Source organism: Erythranthe guttata, chromosome 3 (assembly GCF_056151865.1).
Source record: "Erythranthe guttata isolate IM_541 chromosome 3, IM_541, whole genome shotgun sequence".
Lineage (NCBI taxonomy): Eukaryota > Viridiplantae > Streptophyta > Magnoliopsida > Lamiales > Phrymaceae > Erythranthe > Erythranthe guttata.
The window spans coordinates 3443625-3465709 of NC_142535.1; the positions used below are offsets into that span (position 1 = coordinate 3443625).

Here is a 22085-nt window from a genome sequence, read left to right on the forward strand (position 1 = left end):
AATTTGGCCTTGGTTTATTGATCGTCATTGCAAAAGAAACAATCAACGAAAACTGTCTTCTCTGAAAATTAATTGGCAGTCCGGATTTAGATGGTAGTAAAGTCATCCGAGGAATGAACACCATGTCACAGATATTTTTACCGAAAAGAAGTTTACAATTTAGAAAATGAATGTCGGTTCTAATAATTTGAAGTCTGGTCCCGTTGCACAATCCTCTAGCTTGATCGATGTTTCTTATTAGCATAACTGGTGCACCGACCTTGAACTTCAATACATGAGAAGGAACTCCCGAGCATCTTATTGTGTTGAGAAATTCAGTCGAATAGATTTCTGCATTATCCTCCGTTGTTTGCTCGTCCCTACACATACTATCTGAGCTCAGGTACACCTTCTCTTCACCTGGAATGAGAGACATTGAGTGATCGTTCACAAACTCGACGCATTCATTAGTTGGTGCAAGAATTGCCCTCCCTTGAAAAAAAATCTGGATCATACATGTTACTCAACAAATTGGGATAAACGAAGTTCATAGATCTCTGAATGGATCTTCTGAATCACCAAGCAGCATGTCATCGGGAATCTCTAGCGAAGCTTCACCATCATTTTGTTCCCTAACATCCCCATTACGAACCTTCAGTACCCAGTCTCCGAATTCTCTTACCTCGTCTACATTAGATGGAGAAGAACATGACTGTAATCTCATGTTCTTACTCAACTTCCTGACACGACAGAAATGCCACAATGGAGAGGACTTTACCGTAGCATGTACTATGTCTTGCCTTGATGCTTTGAGTACAACTGGTAAAAGCTGTCTAAAATCTCCTCTAAGAACAACCACCTTACCTCCAAAAGTTTTGTCTACCTGTAATATTGACTTCATTGTCTTGTCAAGCGTTTCAAAACAGTACATATGCATCATAGGAGTCTCGTCCCATATAATAAGCTTAGCCCTAATTAGCAACACCACCTGTAGACTTTGGTGCGTTAAGCTGCAGGGGGAAGTTTCGTGTACATTTATGGGTAGTCCAAATCGAGAATGAGCTGTTCTTCCACTGAGGAGAAATAGCGATGCTATACCCTTCGATGAAACATTAATTACAATCTCTCCCTTGGAACGGAATGCAGCCGAAAGAGTTTTCCAGATAAACGTCTTTCCTGTTCCACCATGACCATATAGAAAGAAAATTCCACCACGGTCATTGGATATAGCATCCACTACATCATAAACCTTTATTTGTTTGTCTGTAGTTGAGGCAAGATACCGTTGAAGTTTTGTACCCATTTCAAACCGGTCGTAATCCAATTCATCTATGACCAATATGTTTACTGTGTCCTCCACCGCAAATACGATTGGAAATGGCATGGGCACGTAATTACGTAGACTTTTACCATTACTTTGCAATATTTTCTCTATTTCAGTGAGAGTATAGCTCATCAAGTTTTCATCCGATATAGATAAATCTGCACAAGTATTTGATACATTATGTGCATTTAGTTCAAAACTTAAAGAGACAGTATTAAAAAAATGAGTAATATTTAAAATCTAATTGAATAATGTTCTATACAAATTTATATACCTGGATTATTATGAAGCCGTTGTTGTTTGTAAGCAATACCCTCCACCAAATCCGACCAACAACTTTGCCAAACATGTTCGGGCCGACTTAAGATATAGGAAAGCAGCATAATCGCAAATAACCTCCTTATATAATCCCCAGATGCCCGAGCATTCACTTCTCTTATCACATCTATGTATTCTTTGTCATCGTCTAACAAACCCAACACATAACACGCATCCCTGAACGTATGGTAGACGTAGCCAACAACTTTTGTGGTGTCCTCGTAACGCGTGCAGCCCCTCTGAATGTTAAGTAGCAATCTAAGGTAATAGTCTTCCCCATTTCCAGCACATACATTTTTCCATGTTTTTTGTCGTTAACACACAACAATTGAAAATGATTGCCGTCCTCGTAGCGAAGGTTAATGGTAGACAACCTTGTCAACCGAGAAGCTTCAACAAAAGCATTCCTCAAAGACTGCATATAGAATTGAATGAAGAATCAAATACAAAATAAAGCAAGAATTCATTGTTATACTACAAAAGGGACTATAATGAATATACCATTGCATGTAGGTGATACCAATGCAATTCTTTCTCAAGAATTCTCTCCATATCTTTGAAACAGAAAATATGTATGTGGAAAAGTTGAAGAAGGTGAATGTGTTGTATGGTAATTTATAGGAGAGTTAGGGAATGTAATAAAGATAACAAATAAAGTAATTAGTTTAAATTGATATAATTACCTATTTTTCTAAATTAATTTTAAAATAGTAATATATGAAAATCGTGAAAATTCAATATAGCTCCTACATTTTTTTAAATCAATAACCAATAAAAAATATGTGGTGGAACATAATTCTCCTATATTTCCAGAATTTCGATATATAACATCTACGTCTCATGTATGCTTTTGCAAATAATATATTATTGTGCATAAAATTTACTCAATTGCGAAATTATAAAAATTGCATTTAATTAATTAACATGTTGGAGGGATGAAAGCTGAAAACCAATAATCTGAAATCAATTAATTAATAATATAGATGATTATGATAATTGGGGTTTTTATGCAATTAATATAATATTGTGCATAAAATTTAATTAACCCAAAAAAAGAATTATGTCCATTTATATATTTAGGTATTTATTATGAAGCAATGGATTAAAAAAAGAAACTCAATAACCAATAAAAAGACATTATTTTGACATGTAGGAGAGATAAAATTTGAAAAATAATAATGTGAAATCAATGAAATAATAATTTAGGTGATTATGGTAAGTAGGCTTTTTTTAAATTAAGAGAACAATGTAGACTCAATCTCCTCAAGTAGATAACTTTTATTGTGTATCTTAGTTTTATATATAACTAGTACTTCACCCGTGCGATGCACGAGGCATTGAGCGTTCTAACTGATATTCGATAATAAAAACGTTCTCGAAATAGTGAGATGAATGGTTAATACACAATACAAAGTAGTAGAAAAATATTATAATACTGTTTTATTAGTATTAATCTTAATTATAATCCTAATACTAATACTAATTAATACTAATATAAATAACCATTCAATATATTATTTCAAAAGTGAATAAGTATCAATTTAATTATCTCATAAGATTTGAGATATATTGATGAAAAATAAGATATTAATAATCGTTGAAAATTATAGTTAGAAAATTAGTAGAGAAAAATATTAAAAATAAATAATTACAGAAGTGTCATTATGGTAGGATTTTTCACGGGTTAGTTTCAATTTTGATAATTGTTAAAAATTATAGTTAAAAATTAGTGGTATTAAAAAAATTAAAAATAAAGAATTAAAAAAATATCATTAGGATTTTTCTAATGTTGTCCAGCGTTTCTTTCTTTTATATATAAGATATAGATTCTAATTGACTCTCATCGATACGGTCTTATTTTGGAACCTTATATTACATCAGCTAGATTATTTTAATGTTTTATTGTTTCTTGAATTTTTCACCAAAGTATTTCTGAAACTCTTTCTTTCTAACCTTTCTAAAATAAGAATTATAAATGTGTTATCATGGTGTAGAACTCGATTTAATCCCTTCTCTATATGGTTTCAAATGTGAATTCTGAAATTAGTAATTCAGCTTCTAAAGGGAATTCTTCCAAGTATGTATGACTGATTTTTAACAAAATGTTATCTCAAAATTTTTAATTCTGCAAGCTCTTATTTAGTAAAGGATCCTCAATAAAAAAAAAAATTCTAATAAACGCTTCCGCGAAGATGATTGCTTTGATAAACCGGTTCGTATCGCCTAAGTAAGAGGGGGTGTTACAAGATGTATGAGAGCACGAATTATAGAAACTTGTCCGAACTTGACGGGCTCAAAGACTATTCGAGACGCGAAAACTCGACCCATTTGTTAAAATATGTGAATTAAATACTTTATGTGTTTTATATGCTTTACTTATAATTTGCGAAATACCATAAAAGTTATGGCAAGATGTCTAACCAGAGGTAACCAAGGCGCTCCCGTCGATGACCCACAAGATCACGATCAAACCATCCTTAATCTTTCGAACCTTATCTGAGAACAACCCTGATATGTCTAATTGGACAAACCCAATGGGCATACAATTTCTTTACTTAATAGGCCACGATCCTGATTTAAAAGACCACAACTATGAAAGCCTAAACACATTCAAAGAAGGCTTGGGCCCAACAAAATAACTCCAACACAATCAACGAAGTATAAATTAAGGTTTCAACTTATTCCTTAAGGTACGTTTAATATTCGAACTATACAACTGTCCGTACTCTCTTTGCGACTTTTGCTATCCACACACCTAACTTGAGCGTCGGAGGGGTTTCCGCCGGATCAACCCCGGGCTTAGTTTTTGTTCTATGATCGCATGTATCTCAAGGTCATCAAGCTCGTGAGCCAGTGAGTGATCCACTTTGCTCTTTCAGCTCATCATACTTCAAGTCTTAAAGGTGATCTATTTCTAGCATCATCAAACCCCAAACTCACCAACGACAAATCGAACAACTTCTCCAATGCGACCAACCTCCACCTCAAAATACCGTACCTAGGGCTACATACGAATGATTCCTTAGAATGAATACCTCTGAATTCCACTGTGCTACCGATCGAACCGTAGCCGAAGAATGGATTCAGCCTCTCGATGAAATTTACGACTATATGCAAATGGCGGACCCGCGATCGAGTGCATTGCGCCATATTCCTACTCCAAAACGAGGCTCGTCATTGGTGGGAAGGAATCAAACAAGGGTCAAAACTCGAAAATCTGCAATGCACTGATTTCAAAGTTCAATTCTTCAAAATTATTTCTCGAAAGGTGTACGAGCTCACAAATCGAAAGAATTCATCTAACTCCGTCAAGGCGGCTTATCAATGATCGAATACCTCCGTCGTTTCGAACGTGAATGACTTATCAAAGCATGTTAATAAAATTAAACCAGCTAACTAGAACCTCATATGAATTTCCATTGGCTTGTGGGAATCACATCCCAACACTATGAAGTTTGCTAAAACCTTCATGCAACTAATCAAAGTGAACTTAAGTCAACTAAAAGGAGCTCCGGCGACACACCGTCGTCGGCGCCGAAATAAATAACTAAATATTTTTTTTAATTAATTATAGAATAAAAAAAAATCCTAGTTAGGGTCTAAAATTATAAAAGAAAGGTATTAGATAATTATTTCAGTTTATAATGTGAAATGAAAGTTTTAACTAATGGGGATTACTAAAAACAATATGCGTGGTACTTCACCCAATTATGTAACTTAGTAAGGGGTTATGTTGGGTAAACATCATAAAACTTCCTATGTTATGACAAACCAGCATCAAATTCCCTTGTGTTCTTTTTATTGCATAAAACTCCCATGTGTTTCATTTTTTCTGCATGAAATCCCCATTTCCGTTAATATAGGGAAATTTATGCAATTCTCGTGTAACATAGGGAGATTTGGTGCATGGTGTCGCAAAACAAGGGGGGTTTATTATGCAAAATTAATTTATTAAATTAAAATTAAAATTATTTTCTTAAATTAAGTCGAATACGTCTATTAGTATAAAATATGAAAACTAAAATAATAATATTCGAGAATGAAGTTGGAACGAATTTCTCAAATTATTTATGTTATTTTCACATATAATTAATCCAGAATAAATTATAAAAATATATAATAATTCTAATAAAATAGTTATACATTTTAAAGACTAATTTTTTTTAAATACATTCACCACACCTATTAAGTTTCTTTTTTTCATATTGTAACTGAATAAATATGTTCGACTTAATTTAAGGAAATAATATGAAATTAAACGAATAAATTAATTTTGCGTAAAATCTCCTTGTATTGTAGAACATATGCACTAAACCCCCTATGTTATGAAAAGATTGCATAAAATCCCCTTTGTAGTTAATGGGGTTAACTTTTAATTGAAAAAGGGATTTCGTGCAAAGTAAAATGAAACACAAGAGGTTTTAAGGGGAAAAAAAAAACCAGAGGGATTTGGCGCAAGTTTTCCTTAATACATGAGAGTTTTATGTTGTTTACCCCGGTTATGTCTAATAAACCCAAATAAATAAAGCCGAAACAACAAATGTAAGATATATAAAGAAAAGGGTAAATTCCACTTTACCCCCTTGTACTCTGCCCAAGAACCACTTTACCCCCTCGTACTCTTAATTTCGTCGATTTACCCCCTTGTACTTGTACAATTTCCCAATACAACCCTCTTCGTCAACTTTTTTTCGATTTTGACTCCGACGCCATTTGGTCAAGAGTCAAAATATTGACATAAATATTGAATTTTTTCGATTTTGACTCTCGAGATTAGAAAAGAGAAAGTTTCACACATTCATATATTTTTTTCTTTGCACTCGGTGGAATCGATCAATTTTTGGGTCTTGATTTTTACTAAGTTAGGGGTTCAATTTGGGGATATCTTGGAAGGGGAAGTGGTGGGAGAAGAAGAAATGACAATATTGACGGAGGAAAAACGACGCGTTATAGGCAGTGGCAATTTTGTAATTTACAGAGTTGACCAAATGGCGTTAGAGTCAAAATTGACAAAAATTGAAGGAAAGGGTTGTATTGGGAAATTGTACAAGTACAAGGGGGTAAATCGATAAAATTGAGAGTACGAGGGGGTAAAGTGACTCTCAAGCAGAGTACGAGGGGGTAAAGTGGAATTTACCCTAAAGAAAATGGTAAATTACAAACACCCCCCCTGAGGTATGATCAATTTACAAAAAAAACCCCTCTTGTTTGGATAATTACATCTACCCCTCAACTATGATTTTTTCTTACACCTCCACCCTTATGGTGTCAAATTAAACATAATAATCTAGATTTCGTGGAATGTGCTCTAGTTTGTACTCATTTTGTGTAAAAATACAGTTTCTGATGCACCACAATCTGATATATACAAGCCAAAAAACACATATTATGATCATCTTGCTTCAAAATGTAGAGTTCGAATGGGATAAAACGGGTACAAAAGTGATAATATTTCATATAATCTCGAAGATTCCACTAAATTTGAGGAGTTGAGGGGGTAATTGTAATTATCCAAACAAGAGGGGGGTTTTCGTAATTTGACCATACCTCAGGGTTGGTTTTAATTTACCCTAAAGAAAATGCATCACCAAATGATAGAGAAGATCCACATTTTCTTTGAAAATAATCAACACAATATTATTCAATTGCATTACACAATTAAGAGATTCTATAAGTTCTAACGATAGTTGCTAATAATTCTGGCCTTCTATTAGAACTTTTTGTCAAAAAGTTATGCTGAATTGATACTCTTCACGATCTCCTACGGTTAAGCGACGAGCCCCCGATTCAATAACCATTGTTCCATCTTCACTAGCTCTTGCAAAGTGCTGACATGGATTTATTTCAAATTCAACATTAGTCTTCTCCTTTGCGTTCAACCTCACTGTCTGAAACCCGACCAACTGTTTCACGGGACTCCCATTACCAGCTTCATCGTGCCTTACGAATAGCAGAACCGAATGCTTACCGGTCATATCACCTTCATTCTTGACGCTAACAATAGCTAAAAACTTCACCTCCTCACATGACTTTGAAATAATATCCGAAACCGGAACGTATTCTGGGTTTCTTTCTGTGGTTGATAATCTCTTGAGATCGAGCTTGCTTCGGCTGACATAAACAAACTTGTAAGAAAATTTTGAGTAGCTAAGACCGTACCCGAATTCGAAAACCTTTTCGCCTTGGTAAAATCTATATGTTCGCCCGGGAAAGCCGGACCATGGATCGGGCCTCATTCTCATATCCGTCATTGGTACTTCGATGAAATCTTTCGGATACCACGTTATAGGCAGCCTTCCTCCTGAAAACAATTACATCAACTAATTATAGTGATATATAAATACGAGCTAATAGCACGGACCTCCCTGTGTTATTTCTAGTTGGTGAAAAACCCCTTGTGCTAAAAAAATTAGCAAGAAGCCCCTTATGTTGCATTCTTCAAAGCAACCCGGTTCTTGTTTTGAAATTTAGTGTTGACTTGTGTGAAATGACCAAATTACCCTTACAAAAGAAATATTAAAAAAAACAACTAAAGAGGAAACAAAAAGAATTTCAGAGGGTATTTTTGAAGTTTCAGTCAAAAAACACACTTGTACTCTCACAATCCACACGTGCATTGCACAATAAGTTGTTAGGGGGTCTTTTTGGCTTTAACTATTTTTCACATGGGGGTTCTTGCTAATTTTTATAATACAAGGGTCTTTTTAGCAATTAGTGATTACATATGGGTAGTTTTTGCGAAAAAACCATATAAATACATTTGACTGACAAAAAATTGTTGTTAGAGGGAAATGTACCTGGATTATGGTCACCAAATATGATCTCTGCAATTGCTTTCCCTCCGGCTTCACCGGGATATCCCGCCCACAAAATACTTCCAATCTTGGGATTATTTTTCGCGAACGAAATATCAACGGGACCTCCACAGAGCAATACCAATATAACCGGCTTTTTAGCAGCCTTTGCAACGCGCATGATGAGCTTTTGTTGCTTGCCCGGGAGCACCAAGTCTTCTCGATCAAGCTCTTCGCGCTCGCGATCTTGATTGAGTCCCATTACGAGAACCACATAATCAGCCGACTGCGCGATTCTCACAGCTTCACTTGAGGCGATCGACGTGCAGTTTATGGTTTCGCAGCCCTTGTGGAATTTGATTCTCTCGACATAATCCGTTAGTCCCTGTAGTGGAGTAATGGTTTTGCAAGGGCGGCCCGCGTAGTTTCCCAAGAGTGTTTTCGAGACGTTCGCATTGGGGCCTATTACCGCAAGCGATTCTGTTTCGGATTTTGATAGTGGAAGAAGATTCGCGGCGTTCTTTAAAAGGACAATCCCGTCACGTGCAACTTCGAGTGCCAAATCTTGATGCTCGTGAGTACATATGTTGTTACGGCTAAGGTTGCCGTAAGGAAGTTGACTTGGATTGCCGTTGAAAAGTCCTAATCTCATTCTGACAGAGAAGAGGTTGTGAAGGGCTCTGTCTATATCAGATTCCGACACTTTCCCCTTTTCGACTGCTGATTTTGTGTGATTCGCCAGATAGTCGCCGCAGTTAACATCCATTCCTGTTTTTTTTTTTTTCCGTACCAAATGTCAATAGAATTTTTTATTTTTTTTAACATTGCAATATTGAAGCTATTTTAACTTACCTGCTTTGAGAACATCAGCCACAACCTCTTCGTGCGATTTTGCGTAGTGTTGTTTCTCGTAAATAAGAGAGACCGCGTCACAATCGGATGTTATGTACCTATTCGTTTAATTACCATTGACATTAGGCGCGTTAAGATAGAAATATAATTAAAAATACAAAAAAAAATTATTTTTTATTTGGAGTTATAAAAATCTTTACCCTTTGAATCCCCATTTGCCACGAGCGGTTTTCGTTAGTAGATCGTAATCCGCACAATTGGGAACACCATTTACGAGATTGTAAGCACACATAATCCCGCTCGATCGGCCTTTTTCGACACAACTTTTGAAAGGTGGCTGATATGTATCTGCCATATCCTGCTTTGTAACCTTTACCAAGAAAAGAAAAAAAAAACGATCATTTTAAAGATGCATTTAATTCTCTTATGTACCGGTAAGAGAAATACGTACGTGAGCGTTGAACGTAAATCGGTTATTTCCATCCCAACTCTCCAAATCATAGGCAGTGAGATGTTTGCAGCATGCGGAAGCTAGAAGATGGCCGTCTTTGAGGTCACCCCCTTCGAAACTGTCGCCTTGGATTCCGCGAACGAACGAGACGGCGTATTTACTTGTAAGGAAAGGGTCTTCGCCAGGTGTCTCTTGTCCCCTTCCCCACCTCGGATCTCGGAAAATGTTGATATTTGGTGACCAAAATGTCATCCCTATTGACTCTCCTTCGTTGTATATTGCTCGAGCCTCCGTTCCGATCACCTTCAAAATACATATACTCGTTTGTGTTAGAAAATTAGCATAATGTTTTCCATGTGTGATATTTAGCTGTGTAGAGAATGATTCATATAGCTATATTATGATATGCAAATAGTATCTAAATCCTCTGTTTATGAAAAAAAAAAACAATTGCGTTTATTGCGTTGATTAAGTGTAAAATGCAAATAGACCCGTTATACCAGAGCCGGCAGGCGTATTTGGGGGGCCGGGGCGAGAATATAAATTGTACCCTTAATAATATAGGGTTTCGTGGCAATGCCCCGATTTTTTTTTTTTTTTTTTTTTTTTTGCATTATGTTTAATGACATAATATAAATAAATTTGATTAATATAAACTTTATTATCAATAAAAGATAGAAATATTAATGTATATCTAAATTTTTTTTTTCTATAAAGCAAATGTTGGAGATGTATGCGATACTTTCTGTTTGACTAAAATAAAGATTTAAAATTGTATATTTTTTAAACTAAGTTTTAAAAATTATAAATAGAAACATATTTCTTTTAAAAAACAATAGAAGAATAATTTTTTTATAAAAAAACAATAGAAAAATTAATTTTTTTTTGTTCCAATAGAAAATAATTTTTTTACACATAAAATATATATATATATATTATATATATATAAAAGTTGGGCGCCTTAGGAAATACCAGATTAACAGAGTATACAAACTTAAGTTATTGAAAAATAAATCATATTACAGAAACTGAAAAAATAATACTAACATTAAATAAATAAAACTTGCTATTGAAAAATAGATCATATTATAGAAACTGAAAAAATAATACTAAAATTAAATAAATAAAAGTTGCTCACAATACAAGTTTTGAGCTGTGAGCCTGTGACCATAAAATGCTGGTCCCATAAGTTGAATTACTTGCCTTATCTATAGTTGGTGTACTGATTGATAATCAAACAAAAGAAAATAATGCTGAATTAAATTTAATTACCTTGGCGATTCGATACCAAAGTTTCTCGTCGAATGTAGCTGCAGTGAGTATAACTTGCGGAAAACTCGTTGCCGCCCGTATAGTCCCGTTGAATGCGATCCCGGTTTCCACCGAAAACGCACCGGCGACTCCATGCAGAGCCTCCGACCACCACTCGTAGTACGGTATCCCTAGCCTCGGAATGGCCGACGCCTTACTCACGAGCTGAGATATTTTCTCGTCTAAGGTTAGGCGCGTGATTAAGTCGTGGGCCCGTTTTCCGATCGGCAAATCGACGTTGCAGAACCGGTACGACTTTGTCGATGGATCGGACGCGTCGCAAGAGAACGGCGGGAGTGGCTGTTTGTGAGAGCAATTTATATTTACAAGAAGGGTAGAGCATATTATTGATGCTATGAGAGCAATTTTATGGATGAAATATTGATCCCTCATTTTTTTTTTTTTTTGGAGAAATGAAATTAATCATTAACAAGCAATTGGGGGGTTCTTTTATAAGGAACAAAAAAGGTGAAATACCGGATTTACCCTTTTGTATGAATTAGGTTTTTTTTTTTCTTTTTCGGTTTCATTTGGTATATATGTTTTTATAAAGTTTCTAAAATCGGACCGGACTGCTTAATCCTTATCCGATTCGGTGCATCTTGAAAATTCGAAGAAATTGAAAACCGGTTTGACTGTATTACTTAATTTGGAAAATATTTTTATTTAATTTATGGATACGGATAATGCATTCAAAGATTTTAAATGATTTATATGGGAAGAGATTTGTTTTGACAGTTATGATTATTAAATTTAGTATGAAATATTACCATAATAAATTGAGGAAATTAAACAGTTTCAATTTTGGTTTTGGTTTGACTATTGCAGTACATGGTTCAAGGGTTTGTTTGATGGTACACCCGGTGAAATATATTCCGGATGATTATTAACCGTTGATCTGTATTCAACTACACACACAACTATGTGTATGTGTGTTTAATGAGAAGTTATTTCACCACATCAACGGATAATAATTACCTGATGTATTTCACCAGGTGTAGCATCTCAAAAACCGAGTTCAAGCACAAAGAATGTAAGGTGGTGGTTGATGTTAAAAGGTCATGTCCCTCTTCTTGCTGATGAGTTATCCTTGTCACTCTTTAACGTGCAGTACACTTCATCTCTCTCTCTCTCTCTCTCTCTCTCTCTCTCTCTCTCTCTCTCTCTCTATATATGTATATTGGGGAGATATGACAATAGTATATATGGTATTCACTTTAACAAAATATGAAATGTTGGAAAGTATTGAATGGAATAGTTAAGTGGAGATTAGATCTATTTTCTCAAACTTATGTAATTTAGTTGTGAATGAGAAATTAATAAATTACACATTAAATTTAATTATTTTATATATGTATGTAGGAAAATAATATAATTGAAAAGACACAAATAAATTTGTGCAGAAAAGATACCTATTTAATTGAACATGTGTTTCGTTTATATGAAAAATTGTAACACATCTTCATGAAATTATTTTTCTATGTGTTGTGACTATTAATTAAACACAACATTTGAAAATCTAAAATAGATTCGACAAGCCACCATTTGAATCACTTCTATACATACTCTATTCTTTACCCCGATTTTTTTTCTTCTTGTGTATTCTTATTGAGAGTGCAAAGCACATTTGATTGTGTTTGCATCATATTTCGAAATAGGGTTTGAAGAAATGTGTACATTGATGATACAGATCGGTAAATATTTAATTACACAAGATCATGCTTCAAATTTTGAATTCACGTATACGTTACGGTCTATTCATCATGTCTTAGAGGTATCACAACACGGTATATTTGCACATATATTTCATCAACAAAATATGGTTACAGATGGCCTCACAACATAGGCTCATATTCATGGGGATAAAATGGAGTTTCAGTCGGATAAGTTTCTTCCTATGGAAATTCGGAGAGCTATTAGAGTAGGTACCATACGAGACTGAGTTATTTCCGAGCTTAGTACCCTTTCGATTTTTATAATGCAAGAAAATATTCTCGAGCTTAGTTAAGTTAAGAAGTGATCTTCTATGCCTAACAATTTTTTTTTACCTATTACATTGATGTTATTGTTATGCTTGATTTAGTAATCAGTGTTCACTTCAACGGCATGCAAGAAGTTGTGAAAAAAGAGAGGAGTATGTTAATGTTTCTGAATCGAGTTTTGTCATAAGTTCGAGCTAATGGAATGGTTGTTGTCCCGTTGCTAAATGTACAACATTTTACTCAGTCGGGTACTTCGAGTTCAAATTTGATCCATTTGATCGGTGGTGCGCCAAGTGTTTGAACGTGGAGCTCCAGAGTTTACGATTTTTTTCTTCTTCAAATTATGCTTATCGATTTTCTCTTTTAGTGTGTTAAAAATGATCAACTAAGTATTATTATTGGGGAGTTCCTACTTCAGTCGAGGATTCCAATCAGTTTTTTTTCAAAATTCGGACATTTGAGAAGTTTCATACCCGTGGTTTTTTCTTTAGTACTGCAAATACAATTAGCATGAGTGCGAAAGTTGTTGTTGAGTTTGTTGTTGATGACATTAGTTCGATTGGTTTACCTTTAATCTGGGTTCATCTTATTAACGTTTCTTTCCTTTTCTTTATATTTTTCTTTCGGTTAAATACAGTTTATACACCTAATGTATACTCTATGTAACACTTACCCCCTCAAGCTCAATTCAATTTATATTTTAAATCCTAATATCTTAAAATTTCCTTTTTTTTATTTAAAATAATAATTAAAAGAATAATTAAATTATACAACTAGAAATATCTGCTCAATATTTTAAAATTTAAAAATATTATCTTGTACTGTTGGGTACATATTTAATAAATAACATCTAATTGTTACTGGCCCAATTAATCGAATATATTCATATCAATAAATTTTAAGAAATCAATACATAAATAATAGTAGTTTTAGTATTTAAATTAATTTTAGTTCATTAATTTCTTAAAATATATTTTCATTCATTATTATACAATATACATCACTTTTTATCTTTTTTCCAACAATTTTTTTTTTTGATGGAAAATATAGGATATCATTAAGCAACATTGGCCAAAGAAACCGGAAGAATTGTTCCTTCCTTACATGAGTGATCGTATCTAGTGGCAATAGCGTGGGCCAACATATTGGCTGAGCGTTTAACAAATTCAAAACGACAATTATTGAAAAAAAGAGACAAAACCAAGCCTTCCTCTATAAAAACCCCGTACGGAAGAGTGTCCGAGTTCCGAGTTTGAAAAGCCGTAATCACTTGTAAGTTATCCCCTTCAATCACAATGTCCTCCCAGCCTTTCTCCTTTGCTGTGATAATGGCACTAAGCATTGCATGGGCTTCACCATCTACCACCGTCGGGCGGCCAATAATCTTCCTAGTGCTCCACCAAATACAAGCTCCGTCAGCATTGCGGGCAACAAGGGCCGTTACATGGTAGTCCTTATCGAATGGAAAAGCCACATCCACATTAATTTTCACCGAACCTTGATCCGGCGGTTTCCACATCGTCGGATGATGGCGATTGTGGGAAAGAACCGGCGGAGTTTGGCTCGCCGTAAAATTATCAAGATAAATTCTGCACCAATCTCGGATATCGGTCGTGGGGATGCCTTCTTCTCCATGAATTTCCTTGTTCCTCTTCTCCCAAATCTTCCATGTAATAACCAAGGCCAGGTTCAAGGAATCCTTGTCGAGGTGTTTTTGAAGTTTCTCGACCCATTGCCAAGCAGACAATCCTAGAACCTGGTGATTTATTATTATCTTGAAATCCCGCCATATATTATCAACCCCTCCACATTCCATAATCACATGCATTGGTGTTTCTTCTGTCCTTCCACATCTCCGGCACCATGGGTCTGCCGCAATTCTCCGTCGGAGAAGTAGAGACGACGTAGGTAAAATGTTCGAAATCCATCGCCAAACAAACAATTTAACCTTTGGTGGGAGAGATAACTTCCAAATCCACTTCCAGTTTGATTTAACTTCCCCACTACTCGATGTACCATCCCTCGTGTTTTCAGATTGCCGTGAAATAACATGGTGATAGCAAGAACGGACCGTGAATTTGCCGTGATTTGTGAAATGCCAAATCCATTTATCCTCCACGTTGGTGTTACCAATCGGCACCGCCCTTATCCGTTCCCAATCAACGGGCCAAAAATAATTCTCGACAATGTTGTTATCCCAAGAATGCACAGAGTGGTCGATGAGGTCTGAGACTTTATTCGGGAACGATGTATGACTTGGTCGACGTGTAAAAATATGCCTGCCCCCGCTGTCCGTGAGCCATGGCTCGGCCCAAACCGAAGTTGTTTTTCCATTACCAATCCGTTTTCGAAGTCCCGAACGAAGAATGTCTCGGACTGCCCAAATACTCCTCCATGTCGCCGAAGGTCGTTGACCAACTTCCGCCGAAAAGAAATCACCATTCGGGAAGTACTTCGCTTTCATGATTTGAGAAAGAAGAAGATTTGGTTTCGTTAATAAGCGCCACGCTTGTTTCGAGAGTAGTGCAATGTTGAAACACCGGAGATCCCTGAAGCCGAGTCCACCCAATTCTTTGGTCTTACATAATGCATTCCACGAAATCCACGCCATCTTCTTATTCGTTCCATTACCCCACCAAAAGCGTCTCACTGCCTTTTCGATATCTTGGAGAAGACCTTGGGGTAACATAAAACAACTCATAATGTAGGAGGGAATCGCTTGTAGAACGGCCTTAATAAGTACCTCTTTGCCCGCTTGAGACAAATACTTTTCCCCCCATCCTCGAATTTTTGCCCATACTCGATCCCGGAGAAAACTGAAAATTTGTTTTCTCGTTTTACCCATAGCTGCCGGCATACCCAGGTACTTCTCTTGTTTTTCCACTACCTCAAAATTAAGAATACTATGTATAGATTCTCTGGTTGCAACCTCCGTCGAAGGGCTGAAAGTCATCGTGGACTTGTCAAAATTTATTTCCTGGCCCGAGGTCCTAGCATACTTACACAAAATCTCCTTGAGCTTGTTCGCATCAGCCTCCGTAGCTCGGCAAAAGATGAGTGTATCGTCCGCAAAGCATAGGTTAGAAATTGTTGGGGCCGATGCAGCCACCCTAACGCCGTTTAACTCCCCATTATTGGTTGCTTGCTGAATCATGGCAATGAGAGCTTCGGCGCAATAAATGAACAGATACGGGGAAAGGGGGTCCCCTTGTCGGAGACCTCTAGACGGGTGCAACGAGCCAAACTGCGAGCCATTAAAGAGAAAGGAATAAGAAACCGTAGATACACAAAGCATGATGAGCTCAACCAAATTATTCGGCAGGCCAAAGCGAATAAGAATTTTCCTAAGGAATTTCCATTCGATCCGATCGTAAGCCTTACTAATATCAAGTTTAATTGCCATATAGTTTGTTTTACGGCTAGAGTGCAGTTTAATGAAATGGTTAATCTCATAGGCAACAAGCACATTGTCAGTAATAAGACGACGTGGAACAAAGGCAGATTGTGTGGGGGAAATTAAATCATCAAGCACTGTCCAACAATTTAATTTTAATTACTTTTCAATTTTTATGATCTAATATTTATTAGATTGTTATGTTTATTATGTTTTAATTCTAAATATAAAACATTTGATGTTGAGGGGTAAGTGTTACATAAGCTATACTTCAAGGTTGAAAAGTGTATTTAGCCCCTTTCCGTCTATATTTATTTTCTTTTTTAGACTTAATGAACGCTTTCAACTTCTAATTAAAACTTAAAAGAAAATCACGATTCTTTCCTTATCAAGAAATAATTTTTCTTTTTCACAATTTGTTTTTTCAAATTTCCTTCAATTAAACGGAAGTTAATAAAATATGTTTTATCTTCTATTTGCACTAATATTCATAACGTAGTATTATATATTTAATAAATTCAAAATTTATAATACAATAATTACTAAAATAGACAATATTATTTAAATAAGAAGACAATATTCATAACATTATTTTTTTACAAATTCAAGTTGTTGCCAAAATATTATTATTTCACAACAAATATTTTTGTTGGAATTTATCTAAATTGTTGTTAATGTGGGTGGTATGATTAACAACAATTAACATCGTCGCCTAATAACATTTAGTCGCTACAAAAATATTTCGTTGTCGATTATTTATTCTTTGGGTATGATTATGTTTAGCTACAAATTTATTTACCATTTACAACAATTTATTTCGTTGCCTTTCATCACATAGTGACAACGAAATGCAATCGTTGTCAATCAAAATGTATTTGCTACAATTTCATGTTGTGGCAAAAGTAATTTTTATTTTCCTACAAAAGAATGTGTTGCGATTGATTACATTAATTGCCAAACGTATAAGATACTATTCACGACCATATTTATCGTTGCTGAATGAGATCCAAAGTATACAAACATATTTTGTTGTGAAAATCAAAACAATTGGCTACAAACTTACATTTTCATTGTTAATATGTAACTATTGGCAACAAATATCACGTCGTAGCTGAACAAAACGTTGCCAATTTGACAATTTGTTGTAGTGAAATATTTTCACCAGTTACAATAAAAGATTCATAAATCAAATAATTTAGTGAGAAAATATATTATTTTTTTTTTTTGTAGAAAAATATAGGGTTTAAAGTAATTCAGTGTGGTTTTTTTTTCGCACTTACGCTCAAAATTAGGTTGGAGGTCGAAAAAAACAACATAATTTGTTATTTTGCACCTTGGGAATAAAATAAAAAATGAAAAATGAAATGGTCTCATTAAGTTAAAAATATTCAATTTAAGATGCATTGTGAATGATTTAGTGTGTTTTGAGAGTACAAAGTGCTATTTATTTTTTCCAAGGATATAAAGTGTCAAAATGTTACGTTTCAATGGTGCAAAATAGGATTAAGCCATTGTTTGCTCAACCGGATAAAAAAAGTTCTATTACAAATAAGTCCATCATGGGCTATTAACTCATAACTAGGTCTAGACAAAAAACTCTTTTACGAAAAAATCCAAACAATGTCCAGAGGTGTAAAAGATTAAAATACCCCCTCACATTTTAAAATGCTCCAATTTCTCATTTAATTCAATTTGACCCCAAATTTCACCAATTATTCAATTTTGACCCCTTACCCAATTTTGACCACAAATTCGCCCGTCACCGCCGTTGACCGGCGATCTTCGGCGTTGACTTTTTCGATTCTTTTTTCGCCGCTGATGACCGACGGCTAGCGTCGGTCTCTAGCGGCGTGCGTGGACTTTTTTTTTTTTTTAATTTTTTTTCATCAAATGTTTTTGGCCCGTTTAAACAGTAATATCGTTTAAACAGTAATATCATTGTTTAACACAGTAATATTGCTATATTACTCTTTAGCAAAGTAATATTAACACAATAAAAATCACTATTATTGTGCAATAGAGTAATATATTAATAATATTGATGTGGTTGACAGTAGTATTATTGTGTTTACAGTAATAGTATTATCAATGACAGTAGAATTATTGTCAGCGACAGTACATTACTGTCGATGACAATACAATTATAGTCAGTGTTCAACGGTGGGCATGAACAAAAACGTATAAAAATTTTAGGAAAAAAAAGAAAAGAAAAAGTCAGTGCCGAAGACCGGGGTTGACCACCGGTCAACTCCGGAAACCGTTGGCATGAAAAACAGGGAATTTTTTGTAAAAAATCAACGCCAGAAACTGGCAGTAAAAAAAAAAAACAAAAACAAAAAGTCAAAACTTGGATTTTATGGTAAAAATTGATGAAATTAAAATTCAATTGGCGTTACAATTAGGAATTGACTGTAAAGGGTTGGGGATAATTTTGTCATATACATTATTTTTGCATTTATTTATAATAGATATGAGGGTAAATAGCACTTAACCCCGTTGTGATTTGGACATTATGCACATGACCCCTTATGATATGAAATCAGGCACATAACCCCCTTGTGGTCTGGACATTTTGTAGTTGGCCCCCTTATGGTACGAAATTAGGCACATAACCCCCTTGAGGTTTGAGGAGGTAGCTTCGGTTACATTTTCCATCAAATTTTTCGGCAAGTGAAGGTGACTCTCCAAAAGAGAGAGTGGCCGAAAAAAAAGGTCAAACCAATTCTTGCAAAAGACTAAAATATCCAATTACTTTCTATTTTTCTTTTCTTTTTAAATTATTTTTTCTAGAAATTGAAGTGATATTTTCCAATTATTTGTGATTCAATTCGAAATTCATGAAATTAATTTCAATTTTAGCATTAGACTTTTTTTAATTTAATTTTCATTTCAACTTAGAGAAATACTTTTTTTAGATTTTTCCAAAAGAAAATAAAATTAAGACTTTGTTTCTTAAAAAAATTAAAATTCGATAATAACTATAATATAATATATTATATAGAAAATAGTAAATAATAATCATAATTAATAATAATATTAAAGCTTTGAAATATGTAGAATTATTTTACCGAATTATAATTGAACACAGAAATTGATACTTCATAATTTTATATCAAGTTTCACCCGTTTTTTTTCCATTTATATTTGACTAGTATTATTTTCCCGTGCGATGCACGGGATATTATTTTAAAATAAAAAATAAATTATCAATTTAATACATAATAAGAAAATATATTACACTAAAATAGTAATATTTAATAATGTAATATTATTTATATTTTATATAACATTAGTTTTTTTAAATCTTACATATTAAGATTTATAATCCAAATAGATTTAACAAATCGAATTTCTATCTTTATCTCTTAAGATTTGAGATATATTGATGAAAAATAGTAGATTGATAATTGTTGAACATTATAGTTGGAAAATTAGTAGAGAAAAAAATATTAAAAATAAATACTTACAGAAGTACCATTAGGGTAGGATTCTTCACGGTTAGTTTCAATTTTGATAATTGTTAAAAATTATAGTTAGAAATGAGTAGAGAAAAACTATTAAAAATAAATAATTACAAAAATACCATTAGAATTTTTTTAGGGTGTCCCAACGTTTCTTTCTTTTATATTAGTTAATTGCTCCTCAAAGGTGATTCTTTCTTCTATTTTATTTGGTGGGATAAAGACAAAAAAATCAAAGTTACAAACTAAGCACAATAAATATTTATTTATTTTAAAAAAAAAATCATGTGGATTTATATAAAACCAGTATATTTTCCCGTACGATGCACGGGATATTATTTTAAAAGTTAAAAAAAAATAACCAATTTAATACATAATAAGAAAATATATTACACTAAAATAGTAAAATTTAATAATGTAGTATTATTTATATTTTATATAACATTAGTTTTTTTAAATCTTACATATTAAGATTTATAATCCAAATGGATTTAACAAATCGAATTTCTATCTTTATCTCTTTAGATTTGATATATATTGATGGAAAATAGCAGATTAATAATTGTAGAACATTATAGTTGAAAATTAGTAGAGAAAAAAATATTAAAAATAAATAATTACAGAAGTACCATTAGGGTAGGATTCTTCACGGTTAGTTTTAATTTTGATAATTGTTAAAAATTATAGTTAGAAATTTGTAGAGAAAAAATATTAGAAATAAATAATTACAAAAATACCATTAGGGTTTTTTTAGGGTTGCCCAGTGTTTCTTTCTTTTATATATAAGATTTGTAGTATATAAGATTTTCAAATTAGTTTCTAAAATTGAATAAATTTTCAACTTTGCCATAACTATTATTATATACCTTTTGTGCTGTAAAATTAAAAAACACAATAATATATTATATTTCCCATTTTACAAAAAAGTACATTAAGCTTTTCATTTTATAGAATAGTTATGTTTAAATTTAAACGAGAAATTTTAACTTGATAGAGTAACCAACGAACAGGTGATATGGTTGCAATTTGGCTAAACTTTAGGGGTAATTTAGTCTTTTCCAGTTTTTAGTTAATGGAGTTAACATAAGCTACCTCGATCAAACCTCAAGGGGTTATGTGTCTAATTTCATACCATAACGGGGTCATTTGCAAAATGTCCAAACCACAAGGTGGTTATGTTAGAGTAGGTGACCAACAAGCCAACCTGTGGCTGTGGTCTTTCGTATTTATTATTGTAATAAACGAACCTTTATTCGTATTAATGATAAAACACATTGGCATTCTATATCTTTGTCCCTTTGTCACAAGCATAAATATAGTCCTTACAGTTATTACAAGTACTAGTAATTGATCGTTAGGATCGTGAGATATTTACTTAAGTATTATAACTGTTAAACGTGTTCCTAGTCGAAGGGTTACGCCACTAATGAGGATATCGGCCTTTCCCATTAAGACTAGCACTTAGTGTATGTGTACTGCATCTCATCAGTAAACGGTATTGTGATATCGGCATGCATAAGTGGGTGCTCGTAAGTTGACGAGTTCACTGAACTCCCTCACCCTAGAAATCTCTAAGTGGTTCCCAATAATCGAGTAGAGATATCTATGGTATAGTTGTACACCATTAGTCCTTATGACCTAGACATCACCGTGACTTCATTAGAGGACCAGCTGTATCGTGACCTGTCCCTGAGTTCCACCGAGGACCATCCCAAGGGCCAGTGTTCGTGCAATCCGAAATCTAGTGGGAGGTCTGTGCATTGTAGTCGGGGATTCGATCGCTAGAATAGTCTTGGATGTCCTGTGTGTTCTGAAAGTTTGTAATCATTCTAAGTCTCTGGCCAGAGCTGACTAAGTGATGATTAGAGAATTCGATTCTCTAAGTCATGCACGTAAGGATTACAACACTTAGAACGATCGCACCGTCATCGAACATATAAAGAGGTCTCGATGAACCAATGCCTCTAGTTCGATCGGGACATATGAATCGAAGGGACCGTACTGTACGTTAACTATATCTGAAGGTTCTTGCAGGCACTTCATTTGTATCTAGGGAATCATGACGCGTAGTTGCTAGACGCCAATCTTGATTCGTTGGGTGGTTAAGGTGAAACGAGTTTCATCTTAATCGTAACTCTAAGGGGACGAGTTTTGACCACAAAGGGTTGTGGGCCCACGGCTAGCTTACACCTGAACCATCGAGGGTCACACTGCTCGTG

The 22085-nt window shown here is 34.2% G+C and overlaps 2 protein-coding genes across 2 annotated transcripts; both read right to left on the reverse strand.

Annotated features, from left to right (window-relative positions):
* Window positions 1-526: 526 nt before the first annotated feature.
* LOC148771551 (uncharacterized) lies at window positions 527-4771 on the reverse strand. The gene is made up of 4 exons (XM_088815113.1): window positions 4511-4771; window positions 1915-2036; window positions 1578-1798; window positions 527-1461 (listed from the first exon to the last, which is right to left on the reverse strand). Exons 1-4 carry the CDS (start codon window positions 4769-4771, stop codon window positions 527-529), a joined length of 1539 nt encoding a protein of 512 aa, XP_088671239.1.
* A 2442-nt stretch (window positions 4772-7213) lies between these two features.
* LOC105973933 (putative beta-D-xylosidase 7) lies at window positions 7214-11453 on the reverse strand. The gene is made up of 6 exons (XM_012998973.2): window positions 10991-11453; window positions 9719-10021; window positions 9468-9637; window positions 9268-9365; window positions 8419-9183; window positions 7214-7922 (listed from the first exon to the last, which is right to left on the reverse strand). The coding sequence occupies exons 1-6, from the start codon at window positions 11420-11422 to the stop codon at window positions 7345-7347; spliced, it is 2346 nt and encodes a 781-aa protein (XP_012854427.2). The 5' UTR covers window positions 11423-11453; the 3' UTR covers window positions 7214-7344.
* Window positions 11454-22085: the final 10632 nt, after the last annotated feature.